The 15957-nt window shown below is 40.0% G+C and overlaps 1 protein-coding gene across 2 annotated transcripts in view; it reads right to left on the bottom strand.

Moving 5' to 3' along the window:
* LOC145399827 (pseudouridylate synthase 7 homolog) overlaps positions 1-15957 on the bottom strand; it is a 135597-nt gene that overhangs the window by 106571 nt on the left and 13069 nt on the right. For both annotated transcript variants that reach the window (XM_080272393.1, XM_080272402.1), the window contains exons 3-5: positions 15460-15554; positions 6901-7206; positions 4123-4284 (exon numbers count right to left, since the gene is read on the bottom strand). In XM_080272393.1, coding sequence (XP_080128519.1) covers positions 4123-4284; positions 6901-7206; positions 15460-15554 — 563 coding nt within the window. The remainder of the gene's footprint in view (positions 1-4122; positions 4285-6900; positions 7207-15459; positions 15555-15957) is intronic.

Below are 15957 nucleotides of genomic sequence, written 5' to 3'. Positions count from 1 at the left end.
AGTACAGTAACCTCTCAACTAATGCGAGTTTAAACAGCACGTTTCTGTTTTAACACAAGCATATATTTAGAGAGATATGTTTAACTAACATGGGTTTCTCAATTTAACGCAACTTTACACGTACGGGATGTTTTCAAATTAGCCACGAGTGCCTTGGACAGTCACGAGCTGATAGAACGTCTCGGGGAAGGTTTAATTCATTCAGATGAAAATATATATGCAGTAATCCCGCATATTTCGCGGTAGTTACGTTCTTGTAACCCCCGCGAAGTCAATTCCGCGAATACTCTATTAACAATTGAATCTTGCACTTGTGTCCACCATGCTGCTCATCACACAGTCCATGCCCATACTGATTGCGAGACAATTCGCCGTCAGACAATTCCCCGTCAAAACATGGACGATTCCCCTTCAGAACAATTCGCACCCTGGACGATTCCCCGCCATAATATAAATACTGTATACGAATCAATACTTTTATGAATATACTTATTATTAATTAATCAATACTTTAATAACTATATTTCAGGGGGATCCAGCAAAGTCTATATTCAGTAGCGTAGGTTCTGGATATTATTTATTAGTTGCACCTTTAGTCAATAATTAACTTGTTTCTTCCTCGCTGTAGTCGCCTTTGAATTATATTCTAGCGTCACCCATAGCTATCTTCATTAATGAAGGCGAATTGTCTTGTGTTTGTTGTGACTGCGAAATGCCCCGAAACCTCCATACTCATCCCGAAATACCTTCTTACAAGATTGAAAGCACATACTCCGTTATGAAGGAAAAACGTAAACACCGTACTGTAATACACAATTATCTACACATTTATTCACAAAACAGTACAAAATAAAAAGATGCATTAACTGGTGATAGCAAACACTCGCACGGTCGTTTCTTTGCTCGTTCAGTAACACAATTTTCTCTGCTGTCATAACTTTTCTTGATCGTTTTGTCACTTTGGAGTTCTTACTAATTGCATTATTAGCCTTTGGTGAGGCTGGCTTACGTCCTGGGGCCATGTGGAAAGCAAGTGGGAGGCAAGAGGCTCATTTCATAGTGCAGTTACAAGTACACCAGACACGTAGGGCAGTCAGGCGTGGACTTAGCAATGCGGGGTAGAGAGCAGTGTTGCCATATCCAAACAACGAAATTATGTTAGGGCAATGAAAAATTATGCTAGATTGAGCAAATTTGTTCCAAGTAAAAAATGAATTATGCTAACTTGAAGCTAAATGGTAAAATTCTATACATATTCGTGCAACATATTAATTATGTATTGTTTACTATGAAAATATTAAAATGAACCTACATACAGTAAGAGGATAAATATCGGTTTTCTGCCCATACTGCTTTTTCCCACGAAACTTACGTTATTCTGATGGATTTTGATGTGATTCATTCGATTTTGAGCATCATTTCCGTCAGAAATAACCAGATTTAGAGATATGACTCCCCCCATCCCCCTGCAATAATGGGGGATCTTTGGGGAATCAGGGGGTTATAGGGAGGGGGGGAAACACAGAAAATGGTCATTTCCGACTGAAATGAAGCTGAAAATTGAATGAATCATACCAAACTCCATTGGAAAAACCTAGGTTTCAAGGGTAGAATAAAAGCTCAAACTTATCCTAACCTAACCTAACCGAACCAAACCGAACCTAACCTAAAACCTAACCTAAAACCTAACCTAACCTAACCTAACCTAATCCAACCTAACCTAACCTAACCTAATTCAACCCAAGCCCAAACTGAAAGTAACCAACTATTCAAACACCTTACCTTATTCGTCTCTCTCTCTCTCTCTCTCTCTGATTTGTAGCTTTTATAAAATTATTCCAAAAATATTCCATTCCATTCTAAATTATGCTAGAATGATGCTAAAACTTCTAATATGCTAAAAAATATTCCAGACTCGAAAATTTGATCAAAATTATGCTAAAAGAATAAAATTATGCTAGATATGGTAACACTGGCAGAGGGGCCGCGGGAAAGGGACAGAGGGTGCCGTGAGTTTACCGCGCTACAATTGGAAGCTGCGGGAATTTCAAATATTTTGTTTTCTGTATATTCAAGGATATTTTAGTTGAACTTATTAATGCTAAGAAAATCCGCGAGAGGGCAAAACCGTAGACAAAAAATCCACAAAAAATGCGGGATTACTGTATAATATACATATATATATGTGTATATATATATATATATATATATATATATATATATATATATATATATTGTATCTTGTTAGGTGGGGGTGCCCATCATCCACTCACGATGTAGTGCTGCCTGCTTCTTCCTGAGCATTTATCATTCTTTTTCTGTGCCTGCCCTCCTCTCTTCCTATTTCTCCCATCTTTCCTGTTACTTCTTATTGCTTTTCTTTCCATTACAGATGGCTTTACATTGAGTGACAAGCCAAATGGTTTCCTGTAAGCCAAAAAACCATTTACAACGCTGGGTGGTAACCATATAACCAAACCATATGTGCTCCCTATGCAATAACAAGTGGGTTGGTGGAGGGTTAGTGCCCCTCCCCATAAAACAAATAACTCAAAGTCAAATGGCCACCCCTTATGGGATTGTGGCATCTGGCAATAGACAGACACATAGATAGATAGTATCTGTTTCATTACGGTAAATTAAGTCTTTACATATCAGGACAGCAGAGCGAGAAGGGGGAACTGCGGGAGGTGGGGGAGTGGGGTGAGGAGGGATAGCAGCAGATGACGAGTGATGAGTAGATGAAGTGATGCTGTGTGTTGTTATTGTTTGTGACCTACTTGCCCTAATGAAAATGTTACTTTTACTGAATTGTTTCTATGACCTACTAATGCATTAATAATGTTGAGGAACTTTCACAATGTTGCAAATGAAGCAAAACTGAAAGAAAATCCACATAAAAAACGAAAACAGTACTGTATGTATTTGGGGAGAAGTAAACAACGCTTCAGCCCAACTAGGGCTCAATTGTTGTTTACTTTTCTCCAAATATACTGTTTTTGTTTTTTAAGTGGATTTTCTTTCAAATTAACATTGTTGCTTTTAAGTTTAGAGTAGCATAACTTCCCAAATGGGTAAACTTTCCCAGAGTCCAGGAACGTAACCCCCAATATTACCATTGTTTCTCGTGGGAAAATTATGTTTAAATAACACGTTTTTAGGTAACACGACCTCTCCAGGAACATAACCCTCGCGTTATTTGAGAAGTTACTGTATTCAGTTCCTACTTCAATTGAACCCGTTCTGTAACCACTCTAGCCACTTCTTCCTATTTTCCTCCACTGCTCTCTTAACCTCCTCATCTTATCATGCCGTACCTTTCTTTTTTGTTGTTACTCTTGCCACACCACACACTGCTTTAGCATTCCTAACTAAGTAATCCCTGCAAACATTCCACAGGCTGTCCAGATCCATTTCATTCCAATTTACTGATTCTAACTTCTCCCCTACTTCATCTGCCATTTTCACCATCCTAATAATCTTTTTATAATAGTAATTTAAATTTCTTTCACCAGTACATCATTCATAATCTTTTCTTACTTTCCTGTGTTCTAATATATACTGTTAACCAATGAACTACAACTTGCCTAAGTACAGTACTGGATGTGGCAACTGATGCACATCAGTAAAGGACCAACATAAATTGAATTTTCCTTACTTTTTCTTTTTTCAACTGTGCTCATTACTCCTAAATTACAGTACAGCAGATACTGACCTGGAAATCTGAATTGTATAGTCATAGTTCAGCATGCCCTCTTCTACCTGATATTCATATTTATGGTCTCTAATGAAATAAATGATATTTTTTCAGCTTAGGAAAAGAAAAACAAATCAGGAAGCTCTGCCAGAAAAACTAAGACAAGTGTCTTTCTAAAACTCCACAAATCTACTTCATCACATTTTTGGTGTCAATAACAAAGCATAAATTGGAGCAACTTTCAAAAATTTACTTTTTTGCACGTGAGACGAGGTAACCGATACCTAAACTACAGGTTACGTATAAACACAGAATTGCTATCATCAGCATAAACATTACTCATATCATAATGTCATACGACAAAACACAGTACTGAACCGCATTTGTGAAATGGCACGATAAAATAATGTCATATCTATACCTACCTTTTCGTTTCCTGACGACAACATACTTCCCACCATCTGGAGTTTCACCATAAATGGTGTCTATGCCACGGTACTTATGCTTCACTGCCTGCTGGACTAGTGCCACCTGGGTTTCATCAGCAAAGTCCACATTGATCCAGATCTCATTCAAGTTTGGCAAAGCTGAAATGCATTTCATTCCTACTTCAGTACAGCAAATTTAAATGAAATGAAAAACTAACAATTTTACATTTTAACTACAGTAGATGAAGTCTTGGGACATGTCAGGAAGTACACACACACTGCTTAGACATGAGAATAATTCATTTAATATAGTAAACAAAGGACTGATAGTCAAGGCAGACAATGATGTAGAGATGTTTGTCCAGTTACTAGAGTCCACATATGTATAATACCTGAAAGGCAGGAATGGTGGTAAGTGGTGGTGACTATCGTCCACTTATGCGATGTAGTGTTGCCTTCCCTTTTTTTTTCCCCTTTCACCTTTAAGATTCTTCATGTTTGCCCTCCTCTCTTCCCGTTTCTCCTATCTTTCCTGTTATATTTCATTACTCTTCTTTCCAATTAAGGCTGCTCTACATGGAGTGACAAGGCTAATGATGTCCTGTAACTCAAGACACCATTTGCAACAGTGGGTGGCAACCATAAAACCAAATTACGGGGTGATGTGGAACATGTAATGGTGCCCCTGTTAACTAGGTGGACACGCAAATGTGGTGTCCAACTGAAAACCAAAACTCTACATTCTTCCCCAAGCCTTGCTGCAGCCGGATGCTGTCTACTGCAAGGGAACATCGGCTCACTGCATGGGACAGCCCTGCAGGGGTAGTTGCTGCCAGTGGGTGATGGGTCTGCTCCACCAGACAGACCTGGGTTACTCAACAACAAGTAACATGAGAGGAAAGTTCCAAGGCAGGCAGAGACCTACCACTTTGAACCAGTGAGTGACAACAATGCAGTAATCAAGAAACTTATCTTTGTGGGAACAGCAAACAAGGGTGTAGGGAACAGGTGGACAAGGAGGGGCAAGACCCATCAGCTTTCCAAACCCTCCTCCTCCCATGATATCACACCTTTCACATGTAATTACTGGATGGAAGAAAGCCTGGCTACTACTGGTAGAACTTATCTCACATTTAGCTTTGAACTGGTGGGTGAGTGACACAAAGCATTCCAAGTGTACCTCGTATACCCTCCTGAAAATACACCTGAAGTTCCCTGTAATAAAGCTGCCCATCAACCACTCACTTGATGTAGTGCTGCCTATTTCTTACTTCACCTTTACCATTCTATTTCTATGTCTCCCTTCTCTTTCTACTTCTCCCTCTCCTTCCTGTCACTTTTTAATACTATTCTTTCCACTTTAGGTGACTCTACACTGAGTGACAGGTCTAATGGTTTTCTGTAACCCAGGAAACCATTTTCAATGCTGGATGGCTACCATATAACCAGATCATGGGTAAAGTTGAGTCTACTAGGATGCCTCTGTTAACTGTGTACAAGGATGCAAATGCATCACCCATTCAGGAACCAAACCTCCAAACACATGGGATGGTCAACCAAAAGGGAACATCGGTTCACTGCTTGGGATGGCCATGCAAGGGCAGATGCTTATCTGTTGTTGATGGGTCTTCTCAGCGAGACATAGGGATTGATCAACAACAATAGTGCTTTCAAACTTGTAGACTAGTAATCTTCATCACATAACATTCAGCAGAAAGCACATACAGAGAACACTATCATTCAAGTACATGACAAATTCTTTTTTGTCAATAAATAAACCTTTTTAAAGCTAAATTGCTTGAACTTAACCCTCTCCTCTCTGGAATGATGATGCAAATTGCATCATATCAGCATCAGTGTCCAAAGTAACCAATAATGTGATGTGCATCATTATCAGTGTTGGGCTGAAGAAATACCGATTAGGCAATTTTGGACAAAAGTATTCACCAAAAATTAAATTTTAGCATGAAGTGTGTCAAACCTTGGTGTATCAAAGGGGAAGGTGTCTATTTCAAGACCAACACTCTCAACACTGGGCCATCCTGCCCCCAACCAATTTCCGGGGGCAAATAAAATCTATGGGATGATGGATGGATGGAATGTTTTTCTTTGTGCGTGAGTAGAGGCTGCCTTCGTTCCATTCTTTCTGATCATATTCAAGAAACTTATTGAAAACTTATAGTTCTCGAGAGGGTTAATAATTAACAATTCATATAATGACCTATTCAACAGTACTCATCTACTGTTTGGGATTCATTCTGAGCACAAAGAAAATTGCTACTGGGAATATTATAAATCTAAGAATTACACAAGATCATCTACAGGTAAACCTTGTTTTAAGATTGACTGATTTGTGACTGTTCACTATTAACCTTGTTTTACGACTGACTGATTTGTGATTGTTCACTTTTATAATCCTGAGATTTTAACACAATATTTTGATACATAATAGCCACGATCACCATGAAACCTCAGCGGTCATGGACACACTGGCTTATAGTCATTTGTCTGTTCCAAGATAACTTATGAACTTGGTCACTCTCAGATGTGTAAGTGTGTTATTGAACAATAATGTGATGCTGGAGCTAAAGCAGTAAGTAAAGTGTAGTGAAATAACTATTAGTTTCAGTGAGATGGCGAGTTATTTTTGTATGTATGTTGTGTGGCTGACAATTTCTGGAAACATATCTCTACTGATAACATCAACATAACACCAATACAATGTCAATCAAATCATTACTCAACCCCTGAGAAGATTTGGATAAAAAAACTCACTTTTTTTCCCAGGAGTCTTCTTTTCCTCTTTGGTTTCTTCCTTGACTTTAGTCTCCTTTTCTTTTTCCTCTTTCTCTTCTTCCTTCTCTTCTTCCTTCTCTTCCTCCTTCTCTTCCTCCTTCTCATCATCTTTTTCTTCTTCCTCTTCATCACCCTCCTCCTTCACTGTATCATCTTCCTCCTTCTCTTTCTCCTCCACCTCCTCAGCTTCATTTTCTTCCTGCTTGGGTTTGAGGTTGCCAACTAGTCGATCCAGTTCCCTCAGCTTCACATCACTCAGTTCTTCTGGCATCTCATCAGGCATGTCTGGACAGAAAAATGGGAAGATTAACTACCCAGTTTGACTAGCAATACTGTAGCTGCCAACCAGCTTGAAAACTTGTACAGACATGACTTGCATGGACTGGGGTTATTTGGGAATGAAATACAGTAATATACTAAGGCAGTATATACAGAAACAATAATTATAAAAAGGTTTCAGTGAGCCTCATTTGAAAATGCAGTATGGTAAGAACTGCTAATTAGGAATACCCAAATTTGTCTTGGTAAATTATCCTGGCCTGTACTGTACTTTTCCCTGAAGATGAAGTAAGATTTTTAAAAACTGGGAGAAAGAATGAAAGTGGAAAAACAATGGCTTGTCTAATGAAGTGGGCCATACAATCATTCATACCTTTATAACCTTCACATCATCTCACACACATTACCATCTGCATATACTGTTTTGAACCATAAAACCAAATTATGGCACCTGGTAGTTTAGTGAGTAATTAAGACACTCCAATCGGATTAAGCCTGTGCAGGTTTATACCAAGGGGTGGCTGGGGTTTACTGCTCACGTAATGCCACTCGGGGATAAGTGAGGCTGGTCACTCTCATCATAAACGTCAAGACCAACTTGCTTAGCCCTGGGCACCTACGCTTCTCATGGGGCAAAACAGGATTGGATGATGAATGGATGGATGGATGGATCTTTCTCTATCAATCTATTTCACAAACATCTGTCAGTCACTCACACTATAATGGGGAAAATGCCACACCCTTACCATTATCATTATTTTTTTTTCCCCATAATACTTCATCCAACTATACTGAGCCTGTCATTTTTTTAAAATCAACCTTCATACCCTGCTTTCTCAAACATTTATTTACCTCACCCATCCACCTTCTTGGCCTTTTGTGTCTCCTCCCACCTTCAAACAATTCCCATAAACTCATCTGACCACCCAATCTATATCCATTATCCATACCACCATACCATCTGAGCATGCTACTGTTTTCAACAGACTTCTTCACTCCACAAATTACTCAAATTATTCTAAACAACTACCCATACTCCCTAACAGTTATATTCCAATTTTCTTACCCTTGGCTTTATACACTAATGCCACACTGGTCTCACATCTATACATTAATGTGGCCACTAACAAATATTTATGTTATACTCCTGAAGCATCCATACTGTCCTCTGTTATATATATTAAGGACTTCATAGTAGTGGCCACCTTTCCTCCTCCAGCCACTCAACTCTCCACTTTCTTTACACATCACTTGCCTGTTTTTGCCATATCGGCATCAACGTACTTAACTATTTCATTAACTCAGGTCTTTCTAATTATTAACATATCACCATCATTCACTATTACCACTGCCACTGAAATACTCATAATATACTGTATGTACAGTCGTGGTCATAAATAATCACCTATCCTCAGGTACCCCATGCCTCAGGCAGGCTCCTTTTTGTGCGGCAAGTCACAGTGGCATAAGAGGAGCGGAGAGGGAGGGGCCAGAGAGAGAAGGGAATGCAGGTGGAGGGACGAGCGATGGTGTGGGGTGGGGTGAGGGAGGGGAGGGAGGGTAGGTAGGGCAGGGAGAATGAAATGTGAAGCGGTGGTCACATTATTTATCTATTTTCTTTCATTCAGGGCATGATATAAAGGGGTTAATATTTGGTAGATAATACTGCATTACACCTAGTATAGCGGCATCAGATAACAAGCTTTAGAGTGGCGATATCAAGGGTTGACCATGAGAGAAATACACTGGTGTGACAGATCAAACATTAGTGCGGAGCCAGATTTTTGTGTTTAGGCCTATTGCTGTCTTCTGATGTCGGACACAGAATGGAATCTGGATGGATTTGACTTCCATAATGTTTATGCAAGAAACGTGCTCTACCCTTACATGTAACTAATTTTGGAACTAAATTTCATATGCAACCTTTGCCATGGCTGAGTTCACAGGAAATACGAACCTTTCGGTATACATTCCCTCTACACAGTCACCATCATGTCATTCATTATACTGTATGGCATCTTTATTTAAAATAACTGGATAAAACATATATAAATCTGATGTCTGTGCACATGGGTGGATAAAATAACCACAGCTCTCATAATCTGTTGCTTGGACTCCATGCTGGTATTGGTTTGAATCACGTCAACTATTATATGGTATCTCTATTTTAAATAATCGTGGATAAAAGGTTAATAATTTTGACATCTGTGCACATAGGTGCATATAATAACAACATCTCATAATCTGCTGCTTGGACTCCATGCCCGTACAGGTTTGAATGGCCGTCCAACAACCCCAACACCCTCTCATCACCACAGAATGATACTTTCCTTTGACAAATACAGCTAGTTACAAATTGGTGGACAAAACAATATGTTGTGCTGGAAACTTCTGGCTCTGCACTAATGTTTGATCAGTCACGTCAGTATACAGTACAGTAATACCTTGATATACGATACTCCTAGATGTGATACCCCAGCTTAAAGACGGGGGTAGAAATATCACCATAACCCGTCTAACGATGGCCAAACCCACGTTTAATGATGGGTTTTGATTTTTTAAAACTGATTTTGATTACATTTTAGTCCAAAAGTATGTGTTTAGGTTGATTTATTAACTATTTTTAGACTTAGATTAACGTATTTTAGCCACAGGTGGGGCAAACACTGTCATTATGAGGTAAAGTTTACTAAGCTTGATTTTTTCCAGATTTATATTTGATGATTTTCAGATTTTATTTGTTGGTTCTAGTGAGTTATTAACAGGTGTTTGGCTCAGGTTAGCTTCCTTGACGCTGTTAGGCCATTTAGATTGCCTTTAAACCTGTTTTTGGGCTCATCTGGATGGGTTTTGGACTTGGTTTGGGGGGAAACCCATGGCTGGTAAATGGTCCACACTGAAATACAGTACCCCGATATACAATACCCTGCCTAACAATGGGGTTTCACCTAACCAATTACATCGTTAAACTGGGTTATGCCTGTATTTCTCTCATGAGCCATCCCTTGATATCATGAATCTAAAGCATGTTATCTGATGCCGATATACAAGGAGTAAGGCAGCATTATCTACCAAATGTTAACTCCTTTATATCATGCCCTGAGTGAAAGAAAACTGACAAATAATGTGACCACCACTTCGCATTTCATTCTCTCTCCCCTCCCTCACCCCACCCCCACACCAATGCCTGTCCCCCCACCCACCTTCCCTTCTTTCTCTGGCCCCTCCCTCTCAGCCCCTCTTACTCTACTGTGAATTGCCGAGCATAAAGGAGCCAGCCTGAGGCATGGAGTACCAAGGGATAGGTGATTATGACCTCGACTCAACTGTTTATTTTTTTTTTTAATCTCATTATTGGTTAGAAATAAAATAAAAACATTCCTTCTGTTGCTGTTTTCTCCATTTTTGTTTAATTATTTTTGAATGGCGAAAGCGGTCAGGAACGTAACCCCCTCCCATTTCTTAATAATCTTATGGGAAAAATAAGTTCATTATTCGACCAATTTGTTATTCAACCACTTTTTATGGAACGCATCCCTGTCAAACAGTGGGAGAGAGGCGTACATGTAAGGGTAGAGAACATTTACACAAACACAAAGGAAGTCAAAGCCATCCTGATTCCATTCAGCCTCCAAAGTCAAAATACATGGATAAACACGAATATCTGGCTCCGCAGTAATGTTTAATCTGACAATACATTTCTCTCACGAGCCAGTCCTTGATATCACCATCTATCTACTGCATATTATCTGATACTGCTATACAAGGTGTAATGCAGCATTATCTACCAAGTATTCTATCGGTCTATTTTTAGCCTGACACCCTAATCCCACAAAGGGTGGCCGCAGACAAAACGTCTCCAAGTTGCTCTGTCACCCACCATTTGACTGCCCTCCCCCCAGCTCACTCCCCCCTCCCTCAAATACCTCTCAACTCCATCCCTCCACCTCATCCTCAGTCTCCCTCTCCCTCCCTCCACTTCCCCTACATAAACCCTCTTTGTCAGTCTTTCATTCTCCATTCCCTCCACATCTCCAAATATTAACTCTTTTATATCATGCCCTGAATGTAAGAAAACAGATAAATAATCTGACCACCACTTAGCATTTCATTCTCCCTCCCCTACCCTCCCTCCCTCACTCCACCTCCACACCATCACTTGTCCCCCCCCCCACCTCCCCCTCTCAGCCCCTCTTACTCCAATGTGACTTGCCACACATAAAGGATCCAGCCTGAGGCACAGGGTACCAAAGGATAGGTGATTATGACCACAACTGTGCATATATATATATATATATATATATACACACACAGTATAATGGTATATAATATACGGTATATACACATATACACTCGACCCTCGAATTGCCGGACTAAAAGGGGGGTGGAGACCAGTCCAGGAATCGCAAAAGTCCAGCCCCACATACCATTCCCTGGACTATTACCATACTTCATCCGAATTCTCCAATATTGTCCGGCAATTACTCTGATATTCTAGAGCATTCTGGAATGTAGGCTACCTATACCAACACAACCAACATACACAGTACATATAATAATAACAATGACACAATAACAATAATAATAACTAATACAATAGCTGTGTTCTGCTACCTACAACCCTAAGAATGGTTGTTTATCCCGCTGCGTGCCAGTGCCGTCTTAAAACGGTCTGACACAATGCCGCGGCCAGTGCCAGTGCCATTTCAAAACGGTCTAAAATAAAGAACATCACTGTGACCACATTTTTCAAGATTCGTGGGTAAAAATTGGCAGGCATGTAAGGTAACTGTTCCTCTACCATCCCCCAGGCTGTCAAGGCCATACACTCACTCGCTCCCCCCCTCATGCTCGCTCTGCCTCACTCTGCCTGTGTGCCTCATCCAGTGCTGTACACAGTGAAGGAATTTTGTAAATATTCTCATGTAAGTGTAAGTTGTAAAAATTTTCTTGTAAGTGTAAAGACTTTATAGTGAAGTCAAGTTGTAAATACCTTCTTGTAAGTGCCAGGACTGTACGTAATGAAGTCAGGTTGCACCTAACTTCAAGTAAGTGTAAGATAATGCATTCACAGTGAGAAAGACATGCAAACTGTGACAGATGCTGAAGTAATAAGTGATCAGAAAATTGTATTGAACATTGCTATACCTGCCCAGCATAATTACCTGAGTGTACCTTACATAGAAAACGGCTTTCTCTCGCGTACGTGGTGAGCGTGAGAGAGCAGCTATACCTGTACACGAGTATGCAGGACTGAATAAAACCGATTTCCGACCCTCGGTGAGCATTTTATTGGCGAAATTCATTGTTTCCACATCAAAATCTACCATTTTAGCCCCCGCCCCCCCCCAAAAAAAGAAGAAGTTGAAAAATGGCCAGCACTGGGGTGACCCAGAGGGCTAAAAGTAGCCGGCACGCGGCAGTTTAAACAGTTGTTGACGAGAATGCTGAGGGTATGATAAAAGATCAAAAAGCTGAGGAAAAAGAGGAAAATGAACATGGAATGGAACACCACAAGGTCAGCCAACCACTAATCAGCTGACTGAGATACAAACACGCAATCTTGGACCGAATCGGCAATTTTAATTGGAAAATACTGTATTTTAATCTTTATCACCATATAGGTTTGCACACCTAATTATTTGAAATTCAGTCAAAAATTTGTGCTTAATTTAATTATTAATAGAAAATCAGGATGTTCTGCCTCTAGCCTAACAACATGCCTTGATGGACCTTTGTATAAATATCAATTTACAATGCAGATACATTTTTTTATACTCATAATAAATATTTATGCAAACTAGAAGTCTGTCAAGGCGTGCTGATGATCTGAAGGGGAACTATCTGCTAACAATGTTTTAGCTCTGAAACCAAGATTTTTAATTACGTTATATTAAGTACAATTTTTTTTTAGCGGATATCAGATAATTAGGTGTGTATGAGCCACTGTGGCGAAAAAAATTAAAATATTTTCCAGTGAAAAGTGTCAATTCGGTATTCAGTCGCACTGAGTCAGGTGAGGTAAGAGAGTAGGAATAGATCTCATTGACTTTGTCCGTAAGAAAATATATTTATTATTATTATTTATGAATTTTACTATGTCCAAGCCCTACTGAAATTTTACTGTTATGCAATAAACTATTAACAGTGACATTTGAGAAAGGTAAGTGGCAAATGGGATATTGCCATGAGTTAGGAACTGGCGGGGTGAAGCAGGTTGGTGGCCAAGATGCGTTTCATGTATGAAAATATCTTGTGCGTGTTACAAATGGCCTTTATCGAGTCAAAACCTTGCTAAAATTGTACTGTGTTGTGCAGCAGACTGCTTATAGTTTAATATGAGAATAACGGCCGGACTTTTGTGAGAATCCCGGACTTGTACGGGCATTTATCCGGCTTTTGATAATATAGTCCGGCCTAAGCCCGTGTCCGGGAAATTCGAAATCTGGGAAATAGAGGTCCGCCAAATTGAGGGTCGAGTGTGTATACATACATACATATGTATATATATATAACGGTATATATATATAAACACACACAATACAGTCACTGCTCGCACAATGAGCGATCCTAGTGCACGAAACTCACAGAACACGGAAGGCAAAATCTGAGGCCACAAAATGGTCACAACAGGAAAATGACAGACATAACGCAGGTGGTGGAAGCTGGCCGTGCTTTTTTTTTTGAAAACCGTACTACATTGCGATGACTGAGATAACGAGGCCAGAGGCCCCAAATTATGGTTCAAAGAGTCATAACACAGAAAAACAGGGTCATAACACGGTGGGAACAGACAACGCTGCCAGTGATAGTCATAGCGCGAGTTGCATCTGGCAATGATGTATGGCCATCGTGTGTCTGTGTGGGGTGTCATAACGGTACACTGGGCATTTCTGCCCCAGTTGAGCCTACCCTCTCCCCTCGGTCTGGCTGCAGGAGCGCTCTATGTGATCTTTGCTCTTTTTATTTTGGCCACGGAACTCCACTCCACCTCCCACCAGCAAGCCCACAACCTCTTCCATTCAAGGTGGGAATCCTCTAGTGTTTGTATATAATGAAGTCTTTATTTGGCAGGTAAATGTCCTGGAGAGAGAGACCCAAAAGTGAACTTGAGGCTGGACTGGGTACCATAAAACCCTTTAACATGTAAACATATGGCCCTATAACGAGGAATTTTCATAAAGCCAGAGCTTCAGGGTACAATATCCCCACGTTATACGAGCGGTGACTGTATAATATAATGTATGTATATAGGTGTATACATACATATATATATATATATATATATAGCTATTGCCAGACACCATAATCCCATAAGGAGTGGCCATTTGACTTTGAGTTATTTGTTTTACGAGGAGGGGCACTAACCCTCCACCAACCCACTTGCTGACACGCAGGGAGCATGTATGGTTTGGTTATATGGTTACCACCCAGTGCTGCAAATGGTTTCCTGGCTTACAGGAAACATATATATATATATATATATATATATCCATCCATCCATCATCCAATCCTACATTTCCCCATGAGGAGCGTAGGAGCACGGAGCTAGGCAGTTGGTCCCGACATTTAAGATGAGAGTGACCAGCCTCACTCATCCCTTAGTGGCATTACATGAGCAATAAACCCCAACCACCCCATGGATATAAACCTTCACCGGCTCAATCCGATTGGAGTGCAATAATTACCCACTAAACCACCAGGTGCCAAAATTTGGTTATATGGTTACCACCCAGCGTAGTAAATGGTTTCCTGGTGCACAGGAAACCATTTGGCTTGTCACTGAGTGTAGAGTCACCCACAGGCTGAAGGAAGTGGAAAGAATGAAGGAGATAAAGACAGAAGAGGGAGTGTAAAGTCACCAGTAGGCAGAAGGACAAGGAAAGAATGAAGGAAAGAAAGACAGAAGAGAATGGAAGGAAAGAAGGATGGAGAGGAAAGGGCAGACACCCGAGAGCAGCACTACATCGAGTGAGTGGATGGTGAGCACCCCCACTGTATATGTATATATATATATATATATATATATATATATAATCATGTACTTCAACACTGGTATATTTTCTTGATACTGTAAACAACTGATAAGACATGTAACAAGAAGCATACTTTTTCTCAGTGACTGACAACTTCCTGCTGCCATACAACTTGTTTTGTACAGAAGCAGCTTGACAACTGGGACTCAATCAGTCCAGAGGGCAATTCACCCAGACAAAATTCAATACAAAAATTACTCTCAGTAACTGTGAAATCACTGACCTGGAATCTCTTCTGGGTCATCTGGAATGGTCTGGTTGGTCAAGCGGATGATCTCACCATTCCCATCAACCTCGTTGATTTGAAAGTCTGAATACCTAAAATATAAAGAAGGGACTGTATCAGCAAATTTCTAATAAATATTTGTACCTAGGACCTGAAAAATGCAAACAGATCAAGGCAGTATTATCCAGGGTATACAGATTTAGCTCAACTTTTGCAAAGTCAAATGTTGATGTCAACACTCACTAAGGGTGGAAAAAAAAAAAAAAAAAAAAAAAAAAAAAAAAAAAGCGCCACTGAACAAAAGAAAGCCCAAAGCAAGAATCACTTATTCCACCCCCGGGCAAAACTGCAATTCAATGACTGAAAGTCACAGGTGGATGGAACAACCAACTAAGAAAGAGGTGCAGTTGATCTGCTGCATATTACAGAAAGGTAAATAAATAAAAATTCAAACTATAATTGGGCAGACAATAAGATTAGCTAATCACTACCCTA

This window comes from Coenobita brevimanus, chromosome 6 (assembly GCF_032717465.1).
Source record: "Coenobita brevimanus isolate Jiangsu-jjx chromosome 6, ASM3271746v2, whole genome shotgun sequence".
In the NCBI taxonomy this organism is placed as follows: domain Eukaryota; kingdom Metazoa; phylum Arthropoda; class Malacostraca; order Decapoda; family Coenobitidae; genus Coenobita; species Coenobita brevimanus.
This window is presented reverse-complemented; position numbering and strand designations above follow the sequence as displayed.